Here is a 14,264-nt window from a genome sequence, read left to right on the forward strand (position 1 = left end):
TCTATGTGTGTGTGTGTCTATGTGTGTCTATGTGTGTGTGTCTATGTGTCTGTGTCTATGTGTCTGTGTGGCTGTGTGTGTGTGTGTGTCAGACACACAGCCACACACAGACACACACACACACACACACACACAGACAGACAGACAGACACACATAAATGTGTGGGCCAGTTGTAAAGTGTGAGGCCACCACACAGCTGTTCTCTCACACTGTGTGAGTGTGTGTGTGTGTGTGTGTGTGTGTGTTATCAGTAAAGCATACATACTCTGACTGTAGAGCAGATGTCACGAGGCCTGAGTGTGTGTGTTGCCACTCCACAGCTGCACTGGTTGGGTGTTAGAGCCACACAGAGCAGGCAGCCCAGCACCTTTAAGACACCAACAGAATAAATCACATGAGAGCTCTTCACTGAGACGTTTAGAGGGACACAAAGCACTAAACTGACGGACACATGGACAGTGGCATGCCTTAGCTTTAGTTTAGCCTTCACTCTGTAACACTGAGCTCACAGAGTCAGAGCACGTGTCCTGAGAGAGAAGCTGAGGAACTTACCTGAGACTGAACTGTGAATGTGATTTTTTTTCTTTTTTTTTTTTCCTTGAGACAAACATAAGTTAGTTAACATGGAACCTGAATGTTTAGTTATTGGATTTCTCACACAGACAGAATGATACAGTGCCTCTATCCAATGAACACTAAGTCATCTGCTGCTGCACCTGCTATGTTTAACTGTGAGCAGCAGGGGGCAGTGTCGCATCAGTTCCCCCCCCACTCAAAGCTTCATGTGTCCAAACTGACGGTACAAACCCTTCTAGGAGTTTTTTTTTTTTTTTTGTCGTCACTGGTCCATCTGACCAGCTGTCTGTATAAATGTAAACAGGTTATTAAATTATTACTTCTTTTAATTTATTTTCTTTTGTTTTTTTGGCTTCACTAATTCAGTGAAGCCTGTGAAAGCTTTGTCAAATCAATGTGTGTGCTTTCAATCACACACACACACACACATGCAGGTGAATTACGAGTAATCTATATTCAATTACTCCGAGTTAGAATAACATTGATTGTTTGAAAGTTTTCCCTTTCTTTGGATTGGTAAATAATTGATTCCCTTGAGGCTACACATTTATAACAGAATCAGATGGCCTGTGCCACACGCTGGGCCAACAGAAGGTCAATGTCTCAAACTAAACACCGATTGGAATCTGATTACAAGGCTTATTTGACTGATGTGGGCTTCAACAGAGAGCCAGATTACTGGCTGCTGAAGCCCCTAAAAATGTAGAGTTTCTGAACAGAGTTCGCCACAGAATGACACATAAAGCTTTGTATTGAGACTCTAATAAATGGGGTGACCAGCATCGTTTAAATTAGTCCCAGTAATAAATAACTTTCATTTCTATTTATTTAATATTAAACCTGCTGGGACCCCAATTTAAAAACAAGCCATTTAGTTGAAATTGCAATATAGTTTTTACTTACTTAACAAGCTGTACAGCCCGCTGGTTATTGTTGTCCACCGTCCACACCATGTCCACTTCTCTGCTGTCCAGAGGTCAGAATGTCCACTGTAAAAAAAAAAAAAAAATAGTTTATTAGCCTGCTGTTAAGATGAAATTTATACTGTTTCAATTCAAATGTATATTTTATAAATGAAACTGGATAAGCAGCACACAGTAATTCATTCACTGGCTTAGACCAAGCTATATTCTTAAATATCTTAGCAGAACAGAAATACTGCTGTGTTTTTATATTTATATGATACTCTTGTATTAATAAGAATCATTTTTGAGTTTATATAAATCTATATGTAAAGTTGTTTTTTTTTCTTCCAGCTGTAAAGAAATGATTAAAAATGAAATGGACCATGTGCTGTTTGTCTGCTCGCTAGCCATCTTGCTTTTGCCTAATCAGCCAACAACTTTAGATGTGATCGGGGTATCTGCACCTGCCTGAACTTATTTTCACACACACACAAAAAAAAAAACTTAACTCAAGATCCACTTACTGGTTTTTTTATGGAGTTTTCAACATCATCTCCTGGTATTAAGTGGACTGTGTTTGCACAGAGGTCGTCACGTTTCCCCCCCCCCTCGGCGTCCAGATGGGTTTGGGGCTGAGAGCCACAGACCGGGTCAGGAAGCTGAGAAGTTTTCATGGGATCTGTTGACAAAAACAAACACAAACAGAATAATGCCACGTTAGACAAAACCAGTGTGCGTCATCACATTGGTCCTCATTTGGTCTCACTGTGTGATCAGGCGTGTGCAGATACCCTGATATGAATCCACTGTGCTCTGTGCTTTAACCTTTTCCAAAGCTCCCTGTGTGCTCTCTGAACAGCAGGTTAACCATCAGGCCCGTGTTGGAGCAGGTGAGTGTGTGATGTGAGTCAAGGTCAGAGAGAAGGCCCGTAGGTCCGTGCGCCGCCGCTCGCAAGCAGGTGACTCAATCTGACCCTCCCCTCTCTGCATCACCTCAGCCCCGTGGTCTGCCTCACACACATCGCCTCGCTTTATCGCCATCACACGCTCAGGTTCAGCAGTTAATCGAGAAATCGCCACACAGTCAGCAGCGCTGATTATGGAGATTTAATCGCTTCTTTGAGACGTACGGGGAAATGTCAGTTTTTGTGGGTGAGTGCGTTCCTCTGGCGGGGGAGGTGTGGGGGGGGGGGGGGGGGGGTGTTTCGGGGTCACTTGTACTGACTGTGAAGTGAAAACGCTTTAGAAACCTGCCACAGCTCTGCATCACTCACACAAGAGTGAATCCAATTTGATTCATTTTAAAAGCTGAGATCTGATGCAACAACTAACAGCAGTTTATCAGTGATCACATAGGAATGAATTAACTAACAGCACTGAGCAGTGGTAGAACTGTGGTTTGAGGGATCAATCAGTCAATCACCACTGAATCCGCCCCAAAGCTTCCGATACAACCAATCAACAGGCCCCGCGGACAGATTATAGGAGAGGATCCAAACTATTATAGGAAACAATCTGGAAAGCTCAAGCTGTTTGCTTTAATTCAAACAAACAGGGGCCCCAGCGTCTGGGCTCCTTAACGCGTTCATTTGGCCACGCTGCTGACGCCCCCGAAGCTCGCAAACAAACGCGGTTTCATCTCGTTCCTTTAATCCGTACACAAACAGAGATGTAACAACAAAATACTTGGGAGTTACGTGCCGGAAACATTACACACCCCAGAAAAAACAGACTGTACACACTAGAATGGACTACACATCGACCACAGCGTATTCATCATCCCCAAAAAAAAAAAAGTGACCAATTCATGGCAAAAACATGTTTATGTACATTCCCTGCATCTACTGACTCCTCTCTCTGTCCCTCTCCAGGACTCTGTGTGTTCCCCTCAGCTGATCCTGGAGGACGAGGGGCTGAGTCGGCTGGCCCAGACAGTCCAGGTGTTGGTCGACCTGGCTGATGGCTCCCAGAAGGCCCCGAAACTGGAACCGTCAGGGGCTCCTGGCTCAGCACAGTGCTAAATATCATGTAGCTGCATCCGCAAAGGATCAGCGTCACATCTTGTTTTTCATACGCTTCAAATTCTGTATTATTCCACTGATGTTAAAGTGAGGCTCATCGTGTCCATCTTCCCAGCATCAAATACACCGTCATGGTTTAAAGAAGTCTTCCTATCTTTTTTCACGTCTTAAAGTCAGGATTGTCTTGAGTGTTAGATTTGGAGTCAGGATGTAGTTAGCCTAGCTTAGCATCTAGACCCGAAGCACTTTGTTTAATGTGTAACAGATCTGTGACACAACGACACAGAGGTATCTGCTGGATCTATTTCTTGACTTACCATTCTGTATCCATCCGCCTGGTAGTTCCAGAAACTGCCTCTGGCTGTGGCACAGGTATCCACATGCAGCTGGTGAGTACAGATACAGGTTTTGGTCCCTTGAGTCAGCATCGGTTTGGTCCGAGGACTGCAGGTTTGAAAAGAAAGGGTGGGGGGGGGGGGGTTAGAATGCATCTCTGCTGCAGGCTAAAGGCTACATTAACCACATCCAAATCTTTGACCTCACTGCTAGGAGTTGAGTTGCATTGTGGGTAATGTATATATGTATGAATGTGTAAAGTTAAAAAAAAAAAAAAAAGACTGCACAGTTAGGATCTGCTGGTGGAGGTTTGTTTTTTTGTTTTAAAAACTGCGCAGTACTCCTTTAGTGCACAGAAATAAACGTGCCATCAATCCTCTCATTTAACTGTCAGAAAGAAAGTAAATATGAGCGTTTCCAAAAATGTTGAACTGTTCTTTTAATCCCTGACGGAGGCATTACAGACGTAGTAACTACCACAGAAAATTGGATCTGACTGAGGGACAGCTCAGAGGAACGCTAAGAGCATACTGAAAGCAAAATTACACTGAAAACATTCAAATAAGGTAGATGTTCAGATGTCTGCATTCCACTTTTAACAGTGTGGAAAATAACATGTTATCAGCAGCAGCAGACAAAAAAAACAAGGCAAATGAGAGACAGGTGATCATCTTTTGGAGCGGGCGATTATTTCAGGTTTATATCGGAAAAAAGCGGAAACCGGGTTTCACGCCTTTAAACCTGTGAAAGAGTCGACCGGTGTCAGGAAGCATAGCAAAACGCCTTCAATAGAAAGGCTGGTGAACCGAGCAGAACAGTTGCAAAGCTCTGGTTCCAGTCTCCACAGCACACCAGTGAATGGATTCAGCTGTGTGGCCCCCTCCAATCAAAAGGCGCGTTGGCGTCGGTTAAGAACGCCGTTCGCCTGGCGCAAACTGGTTCACGATCTGCTTCCTGTTTTTAATCAAACACAAACCAATCCTCCCACCTCCCTCTAAAAAGGTGGGTTTACCTGCATAACATAGACCTCCCGTGGGGTTCTAGCCCTGCAGATACCTTCTGAATTGTATATGTTTTTAGATCATTTCTAAAAAAAATCTTTCTTATCATGAGTTAAACAGGATATAAGCACAAAACAATCAGGTGAAAATTGATTTACTGTGCCTCCATTTTTGGAGACATTTTGGAAAATATACACCATGGAAAGTTATCTTGTATTAGCAGACATTATTTAGAAATCAGATTTCTAAAGGTTTATCCTCGACCGAGTTTGGATTCAGTTTTCTTCTTTTCCGAACGCGCTGCCTGTTCGTCGGTGAAGATTCTCAGTCATCCAGGTCATAGTATTTCTAAAATCTCTACCTAGGCAACTGGACTTACTCCACCTGACCTTGTTGCACTTGTGTACATTGTGTTGCTGCACATATTTAGTACTGAGTATTTACTTTGAGGTCTCCTACTGTACTGAAAATTCTTAAAATTCAAAATCTTGTTAAAATTCAAAATCTTTTCTTATTCACTTTAACTCATTTTCTTTAGCTGGTGCATCACTGTTGACTGTAACTGCCTGAGCACTTCTCTACCTATATGTACTGGAAAAAAACAGCTTTTCTAATTCAATTTTGCCATTTCAGACTCTTTCAAACTCTCTTTTATTCCCCCCGCTGACACTTAAAAAAAAAAATTTCAAGACTTACTATTTTTATTTACCTTCAGCTCTGTTTTCAAAGCTGATAGGATTCAACTGACCTCCATTTTACTGAGGTGGAGGCACAAATCTTAAGGGAGATATTTCAAAACAAAGACAAATACAACTATCTGAATGAACAGATGCTATTTAAGTAAGAGAAAATGTGTTTTTTTCCTCCCTTTCTTCTTCTGTTCTTCTGTTTGGGTGCACTGACTCCTTAAAAGTGTCTTCTTGTGATTAATGACTCAAAACTCTGTAGTGGACCAGCAGGGACTGCGGCACCAGCAGCACCAGTTTGGAAGCCAGACGTCTCAGCATCTGGCCAAATAATCTTTTATTAGCAACAAATCTATCAAACGGCTGGGATGCTGTATATTATGGTCATCCTGTGCTGTGGGAGAGTAAAAAAAAATCCTGCTTACTTCGCCTTTAATTGCAAAGATGAGGCTGAACTTCGAGACGGGGGAAAAAAAAAAAAAAGGATGAAAAACAAATTAAAAAAAAAGACAGTTTCATGGCCGCACTCAAATGCCGAGTTTACCCCGCGTGCACACAGCCTGGAACAAGGGCCCAGCTGTTCCTGTGTTTATGTCTATGAATCAGCACATACCAGCTCTCTATCACACCTCCTCCTCTTCAAGGCAGACAAGAGGAGAGCTGCCTTCACTTTATTAATCAGCTCCGGCTTTAATCACGAGTCAATTAGCAGCGTGGCCTAATTGACTATCATTTTAATTGCTCCTATCATGCTCCGCCTTGGAGGACCGTCTGCTGCCGGGCTCATCGTCTCACTTTCTTGATAAGACGCGCACTTAATGAATGCTCACACTTGCGTATGGAAATGGCGGAGGGCCGATTCCTCTCACGTCCGAGCACGCATGGCCCCTGGGAGGCCTGCCGGCTAACCGAGGTGGGGGGAGGGGGGGGGGGGGGGGACTGAAGAGGAGGCCTGACATTTTATGGGATGTAATTGAAGATGGGTATGATCCCCCACGCTCCGATTGGGTGGAGGGGATATCAGCCAGCAGCAGATCTGCTGTGTTGCTTCACTGACCTACGGTGATACGAGGCTGAGGAGAGGTGAGGAAGGTGGCTGCTAAAAGGGGGGAGTTACTGATCAAACAGCAGCTTATTGAGGTTTTGTGTTGATACTGTGATCTGGTTGGTCCATGAGTCAGTGTGCTCAGGACTAAGGGATCTGGTCCTGACTGTCATCTGAAGCTGAATTTAATTCAAGTTGTTTTAATTTTTTCTGGGAGAGCTGTCGTAGCTCAAAGGAAACGTGCCAATATGTTCAAGTACTTGGTTAAAAAAAAAAAAAATACATCTAATTGCAAATGCTGAAATCTGATTTGACTTTAAAAACCTGTGTCAGGTGTTGAGCTTGTTGACTGTCTGCACTTTGTCTGAATTTTAGGTCAAATGCAGACTAGCTGACTGTTCTGCGCGCAGTGTGAACACTGGGTGGCCAACTGCCTGAGGCTAGAGATCAAGGCATTAGCTGAGGAGGGCGGCAGATTAGATGCTGTGGACGTAGACCCCTCTGTACAGACGACGGGATTCAAAAGTTATGAGTTAATGTGCTGGGTCTTTGGAAAACATTTTTAAAAAGCGCCGTTCTTATGTCAAAAACATACTGTAACATGCATATAACTTTATCTAAAAAAAAAAAAAATCTAAATTAGATATGACTGGGGAACACAGAGAAACACTGATCAGTTCATTCTAATGCAGGGATGGTTCGTGTTACCGTGCTTTCAACCAACCTTAATTACTAATCTAATCAAAATCCAAAAACCGCCTGTGACTTTAAATGAACTTAACCTCATTTCCCCTTATCTGCTTTATTTCTCAACAAGTTTTTTTTTTTTGTTTTTTTTTTAAAGACATAGGCAGTGACTCATCGTCTGGGAATAATTTCTTTTTGGAAGTCATTCAGTGTTAATGTGGGATCCAGAGTGTCCCGTGTCCCTGCTGTAATGAGGTTCTGTGTCTGCAACTCACCATCCATATGCAGGATGTCTGGGTGTCATCCAGGGAACGCGAGGTGGGTTACGGCTCAGTTCTGGGGTAGGGGACACCTCCTCCTCCTCCTTGAAATGAGGACAGAAACTCCAATTTCCACCTGGACAGAAAAGACAATAAAACTTTAATAAATTAAGCACTCCGGCAGAAAGTGTTTGAAAGAATTCAACAGCCTCTAGAACATTTTACAGAGGAAAAACAAACTTCAAGCAGCATTAAATCTCAGTGCAGAACAGAGCTGTAGCAGGTTCAGGCTCTGGCTTCTTAATGTGGTTGGGGCTTGCATCAATTTTTTAAGTCAGGCTCAGGATATAGTTTCCCTGGACATACAGTGTCCTCACTGCTGTATATTTCCAACAGGTTCCTGCTCTTCTACTACTGGTCTGTATAAAAACTCTGGACTTTCTCTTCACTCATTCTACAGCACTGCTAGCAAACTACAAATGATGAGCAATGTTTATCTCTTGTTTTTGTCATTTGGTGTCACTGTTCAGAAGGTGTCACTGACTGTTACCACGGAAACATGGATCTTAGTTCGGAGATAGCATGTGGGGTAGCGTAGCTCTGGCTATTTAACTGGTAAATGCTTCATTATCTTCAACTGCTAGTAGGTAGTAAAGAGCAGGTTAATCAGATGTTGTAAAACCAAAACAAGGAGCTTAAAGAGACTAAAAGGTTCTGGAGAGAATCTCCCCCCCCCCCTCTTTTTTTTTTTTTTTTTTTTTTTGCACAGGATTATTTACAATTTAGCCACATTCATTCAAGCTATGGCCCAAGGCTTTGCAGCATTTGCCATCATGAGGACATTGTGTGTGTATTCTGGTAGTCATTGTTTACATCCGTGTTCGCTTGCTAGAAGTCTCTGTTGACACACTGCTACATTTCTTGGTGTCAAACAGTGGAATAGCTAGAAGCCATCGGTGGATCCGAGGAACCTGTCAGCTGCATGTCTTTGTGCACGTGCACACAATACTAACGACTACAGTGCATTCTTCAAAACACTGTTCCCTGCAACAGTCTGCAAGTCTGCAGCTGAACTGTATATAAGAAACATGACGGTGATTAGATCTAAGAGATGTGGGAACAAATGTGGGGTAAACTATGGACTAATGCTGGTGTTAAGGGAACTTTTCAAAGTGTGTCTATGGGTACATTTGAGATTTTGATTTTTTTTCCTTTTGATCATGATTTTGCAAAGAAAAGCAGAGAAAGGGGCTCACTCTCTGATTCTGCATGTTTACGGCAACCATCATTTGCATGTCAAGGACAAACAATCTGTTCTATTAGATGCCACAGTCTGCCACTGAAAGAGAAACAAAGAAAACACAAGCAGCTGGGTGCCAGCACACCTCCTTTTAAAACGAGACGCTGCTTTAGTAATGATGTCTTGCTGTAGCGCTGTACATGCAGAGGCTTCTGTAATGGATTCTGTCTGCTGTTGTTACACTGTTGATACAACTGCTGTCTGCTAGTAAAGATAAAAAGCTTGTAGGTCTGCAACTAATGACTGTTTTTTTTTTTATGATTTTTTTTTTTTACAAGTCCAAAAATAGCAAAAAAAATCACTGTCAAAATTTTCCAGTTTCTTCAAATGTCTTTGTTTTGATCAATCAGTGAACTAACCAAAACTCAAAGAATAAATGAGAAAGACGTCCTTGATTATCAAAACTGTTTCTGATGTGGCGTCCTGCAGCTGAGGGGTTAAGACCCTGACCATGAACCTTAATGATCCAGTCTGAAATCCAGCTGGGGACCTTTGCTGTATCCCTCTCTCCTCCCTTGTTTCCTGTCATCTCTCTAATGGTCTCATAAAGGCATTTACTGTAATCCCAACCCCCGGACTGGCAAGGTGCAGGTTTTGTTCAGGCTAATGGATCAAAGCATATGAAGGAACCTGCTCCTTACCAATCAGCTGCGAGAAGAAAAAAAATTCAGTCACCGTTCCCACAGCATCCCAGAACAATAAAGCACACTTTGCAGGGAAATCTATCATACTGGAAATATAGCAAATTTAAAATTAGTGTCCCAATAATTTACTGACCAGTTGCAAGTTCACATATTGCATATTATGTAAAAAATATTATGTAAAAGTCATTCAATGTGGATGGTATTAGCCATCCATACAGACCAGAGAATCTTCTCCCTCATGCTCTCAGAGTCCTTTAAATATTGTTTGGAAAACTCAGAGCAGCCTGTCATATGCTTTTTTTTGTTTAATTCAAAAGTCACGCTGCCATAAAGGCCTGACTGATGGAGCGCTGCTGAGACGGTGGTCCTCCCAGCAGGCTCCCCCATCTCTGCAGAGGACTTGTGCATATCGGCACCGTTTTCTTTGTGTGACAAAATACAGCTGCACTAGATGAAAACTCAGCACCTGAACCAGGAATTTAAAAAAAAAAACGATTTCAGTAAAGAAGCAACACTGGATACTCAATAAATAGCAACTGATTCCATCACTAAGAGCTGAAGGCAAGAACACCAAAACAATTAACACCTATTAAGCTACAAATACACTATTTTTAGATGCCTGTACTTATAATATTGGCAAGTACAGACTGATGAGTAGCTCCAAAGCACCTGATAAGCAGGATACAGTGAAGACAGACACACACTACGTGACTCATTGAGCAGAAATGCTGGAAATGAAAGAATTGAATGTTTCACAGTATTAGTAGGTTGTTGAATTTATCAAAATAAGAGTGATTTGAGAACAGGGCCATTTTGTGATTGAAGCGTTCTCCCTCTGAAATTTGAAACACAGAATGTGGTTGTGATGAATGTGTCCGTCGATTTCCAAACAGGAGCTGAGAAAGCAGAGCGTGACTTGGTGGTTATTCTCTCCGGCTGATTAAAGGTGGACAAGGAGGCTTTTACAACTCTCAAAAGGCTCTTTATTAGCTATTGAGAATTGTCCAACAGGTGAAGGCTCTCCTCTGAATGAGGCCTGATTACTGCACCGATGCAATCAATGGACCCCGCCGAGTGGGCAGGCACTTCTGATTGCCGGGCACAGCTATGAAAAATAAAAAATAATAAAACGCCGGAGGGAAAACAGCACAGACAGAGGGTTTGTGGGGATTTTATAGGTTGCGGTGTTGTTGTCTAGCGGCAGCTTGTTGATTAATATGCCTTTACATAACTACGTCTATTCGCAAATGTTTGGAGATACTGAAAATATGAAAACGTGGACAGTTGTTTTTTTAAGCTTCATTGAGCAATAATGCAAAAATGACGTCCACATGAAATCAGACTGTGACAGGCTTCTTTTATATAAAAACAAATCAGCTGTCATCACAGGGTTGCTGCAACAAAGCAGAGCCTGTCTTCTCCACTGAGATGCTGCAGACTTCACACACAGGGAGTGACACAACTACACCTGAGCGACCAATAAAACGGGGGACTCTGTCTGTGTGTAGGGACACTGAAATGAGAAGAGCTGGACCACCTTTGGGACAAACATGCTTACACGCCTATTAGCCCTGTAGCCCCGATTTGGTAGGTAGCTTATCAGAAAGCACTAGAGCACAAATTCAAAGGATTCCTGAGTCAGTTCCTGTTTGTCTGTTTCCCTTGTATCAAGTTAGCTAGCTTCCTGTTTTATTTTGAAATCACTAACCCTTTGTCTCATTGCAGATTCACTTCCTGCCCTCCTGTGTTTCCTGCCTGTGTGATTCAGTTCCTGCCTCCTTGTGTATTTAAGTCTTGTCCTCCCCTTCTGTCCCAGATTGTCTTCAGTGTTCTAGCCTTTGTTCCCTAGGATAGATCGCTGTGTAATCTGACCTGGTTTTTCCTCCTTGTGGTTGTTGCCGATTTTGCCGACAGGTGTTCCTAATATTTTGTCCCATTTAATGAATTAAGGCTGACAACATATTTGGGACACCTCTCAGCTCATGTGCTTTTGAATCAGAATGAATAGCAAAGGAAGCAGGATCAGGTGAGCTATGATGTCTGATTAACTGACACAACCTAAAACCATAATACAAACTGAATGTTCTCTTCTGAATCTCACACTGACGGCAACCAGCGGCTGAAACTGTCCACATGCAGAGACTTCTGAGCTCCCTTAAACACCCTGTTACAAGAAGATATATATCTATACATAATGTTAAGGTAGGAAAGACATGGAAATGAAAAATGAAATACAAAGCTCAGCGAGTAGCTCCTGAAAAAAAAAAAAAAAAAACCCCACTGAATAACTTTTGATCTTTGGCTTCCTTTTGGTACAGACATCACAGACGGCCAAGTGTTCGCTCCATCCCCAGCTTCAGCTCGAGCTCAGTCAGGCTGAAGCAGGAGTGTGCAAAGCATGCCTCAGTGGTTTGTGCTGGAGAAATGGGAAGTTCGCCGAGGCAGCCCGCAGACGACTGTCCTGCTCAAACCTGGTGTAATGAGGTGAGACGGTGCTTGTTCACACTTCACTGAGGGGGGGGGGGGGGGGGGGGGGGGGCGGGGTATCTTCCTGTTTCCTAACGTTTCCAGCTCCTTTCTTTGTCCTTAGAGGACGGGGTATTTTAAGGCAGTGGTTCTTCAGCTGAGCGGAACTACGTTATGGTCCCAAAGTCCATTTTGGATCAGACTGGGTGATGAGGGGCTGGTCCTGCTTTCCTGACTTTGAGGTAGAAATGAATAAGTAATGCTTTTTTTTTTCCGAGAAGCGTTCACAGATTCTGCTCTGATACCCTGAAGCTGTTTGAATCAAAGCTTCATCACTTCAAACCATCAATATCACAATAAATTAATTAAATAAAATCAACTGATAAACAATATCTTAGCAAATACACTCGCGCACAAGGTGGTGCTCTTATTAATTCTTCCTACTGAAAATAAGCAGCATCATGAATTTGCTAAACAGGAAAATCAAAGTAATCAGTAATATTAAAAGAAGAAATGAATAACTTTAACATCATACTGACACGACTGATATTAGGTTTTGGTTAGAGAGTCATAATGTTGGTTTAGGTTATTGAATTAACCAACACAGAGCAACCAAGCAACACAGAATCAAGACTGAGGGAGATTCAGGATATAACAGAAGGCGAATTAAAAACTGCAATTAGTAGGCTTGAATCAGGCAAATCGCCAGGATCGGATGGCTATATAGCAGAGTGGTATAAGGAATTCAAGAATGAGTTAATTCCTATTTTACTTCCAACATTGAATTGGACCTTAAAGAAGGCACAAACCCCACCTAGCTGGAAGGAGGCGATAATCTCTGCTATACCTAAAGAAGGAAAGGATAAGATGGAATGTGGCTCATATAGACCAATATCTGTTCTTAATATTGACTACAGATTATTTACTTCTATCATGGCCAGACGATTAGAGGAATTCCTACCTACACTGATACATAATGATCAGACCGGTTTCATACGACAACGCCAAACGCAGGACAATATACGAAGGACATTACACATCATGGACCATATACAAAAAAATAAAACTGAGGCAATAAGAATGAGTGTGGATGCTGAAAAAGCATTTGACTCTGTAGATTAGATTTTTCTCTATAAAGTCTTACATACATTTGGTTTACATGAGACCGTTATTAAAACTATACGGGCACTATATGATAGTCCCACTGCCAGAATCAAAATCAACGGATATTTATCAAACATCAATCAAACAATCTGTTAAAATGAATATACTGCCCAGATTGTTATATTTATTTCAGACTTTACCAACAGAGATTAATCAAAACCACTTTAATGAATGGGATAAGATGCTATCAAGGTATATATGGCAAAGTAAGAGACCGAGGGTTCGCCTTAAAACGTTGCAGTTAGCTAAAGAAAAGGGGGGATGGGGCCTACCTTCTCTTAGAGACTATTACTTGGTAGCACAGATGAGAGCAGTAATATGCTGGTGTGATCCAATGTACAGTGCCCAGTGGAAAAACATGGAAGAGGAAATGTTTTCCACTCCTATACAAGCAATTATAGCTGATAGTAATTTACAAAATTATATCAACTCTATAGACAACCCATGGGTGAAATCGACTCTTAAAATATGGGAAATGATTGTTAAAGAATATGAAAAGGAATAACAGCTCTATGCAGGGTGATGAAAGGGAAAACACTGGTTTAGTTTTGAAACGCTTAAAAGGAAGCATCTTCTAGAAAAACAAGATTTCTATCGGTATTATGTGTGATATGAGAATGAAAAATGTAACCAAAGAATGTGAAGATCTAATAGAAATGTTTAGAAAAGTGTATAACTCAAACACTTGTGGCAGAATCATGTCTGTACAAGGGTCTGTTGAATCTTAAAACACACTCATCATCAAATGTTAAAACAAAGCGGGAGAAGGAAGGAGGGATAATTATATCTGAGGAAGAATGGACAACAATATGGAGACACCAGTGGAAATGTACCAGCTCACAGAGATGGAGAGAATTTGGCTGGAAGAGCCTAATAAGATACTTTATTACACCACACCAGAAATCTCACTATGCCAACAATTCCCCTGTCTGTTGGAGAAGCTGTGGAAACCAAAATGCAAACCACTACCATATCCTTTGGGATTGCCCCATTATTAAAGACTATTGGAGGGATATACACACTGCCTTACAGGACATTTTGAAACGTGAAATACCCCTGGAGAGCAGGTTTTTGTTTTTTGGATGTATTCCTCAGGACTGGTCGAAAAGAGACAGTTAGTCAATATTTTGCTGGTAGCCAGTAAAAAGACTCTGACCAGGAAATGGCTGACG

At 42.0% G+C, this 14,264-nt stretch overlaps 1 protein-coding gene across 1 annotated transcript in view; it reads left to right on the plus strand.

The window, feature by feature from the left end:
- The window catches only part of lrch4 (leucine-rich repeats and calponin homology (CH) domain containing 4), a 44,587-nt gene extending 38,537 nt beyond the window's left edge, over positions 1-6,050 (plus strand). Inside the window, exon 18 of the mRNA XM_041030813.1 lies at positions 3,354-6,050. Within this exon, the coding sequence (XP_040886747.1) occupies positions 3,354-3,503 (150 nt within the window). The 3' untranslated portion in view covers positions 3,504-6,050. The remainder of the gene's footprint in view (positions 1-3,353) is intronic.
- The last annotated feature ends 8,214 nt before the right edge of the window (positions 6,051-14,264 follow it).

Source organism: Toxotes jaculatrix, chromosome 23 (genome assembly GCF_017976425.1).
Source record: "Toxotes jaculatrix isolate fToxJac2 chromosome 23, fToxJac2.pri, whole genome shotgun sequence".
Taxonomy (NCBI): Eukaryota; Metazoa; Chordata; class Actinopteri; family Toxotidae; genus Toxotes; species Toxotes jaculatrix.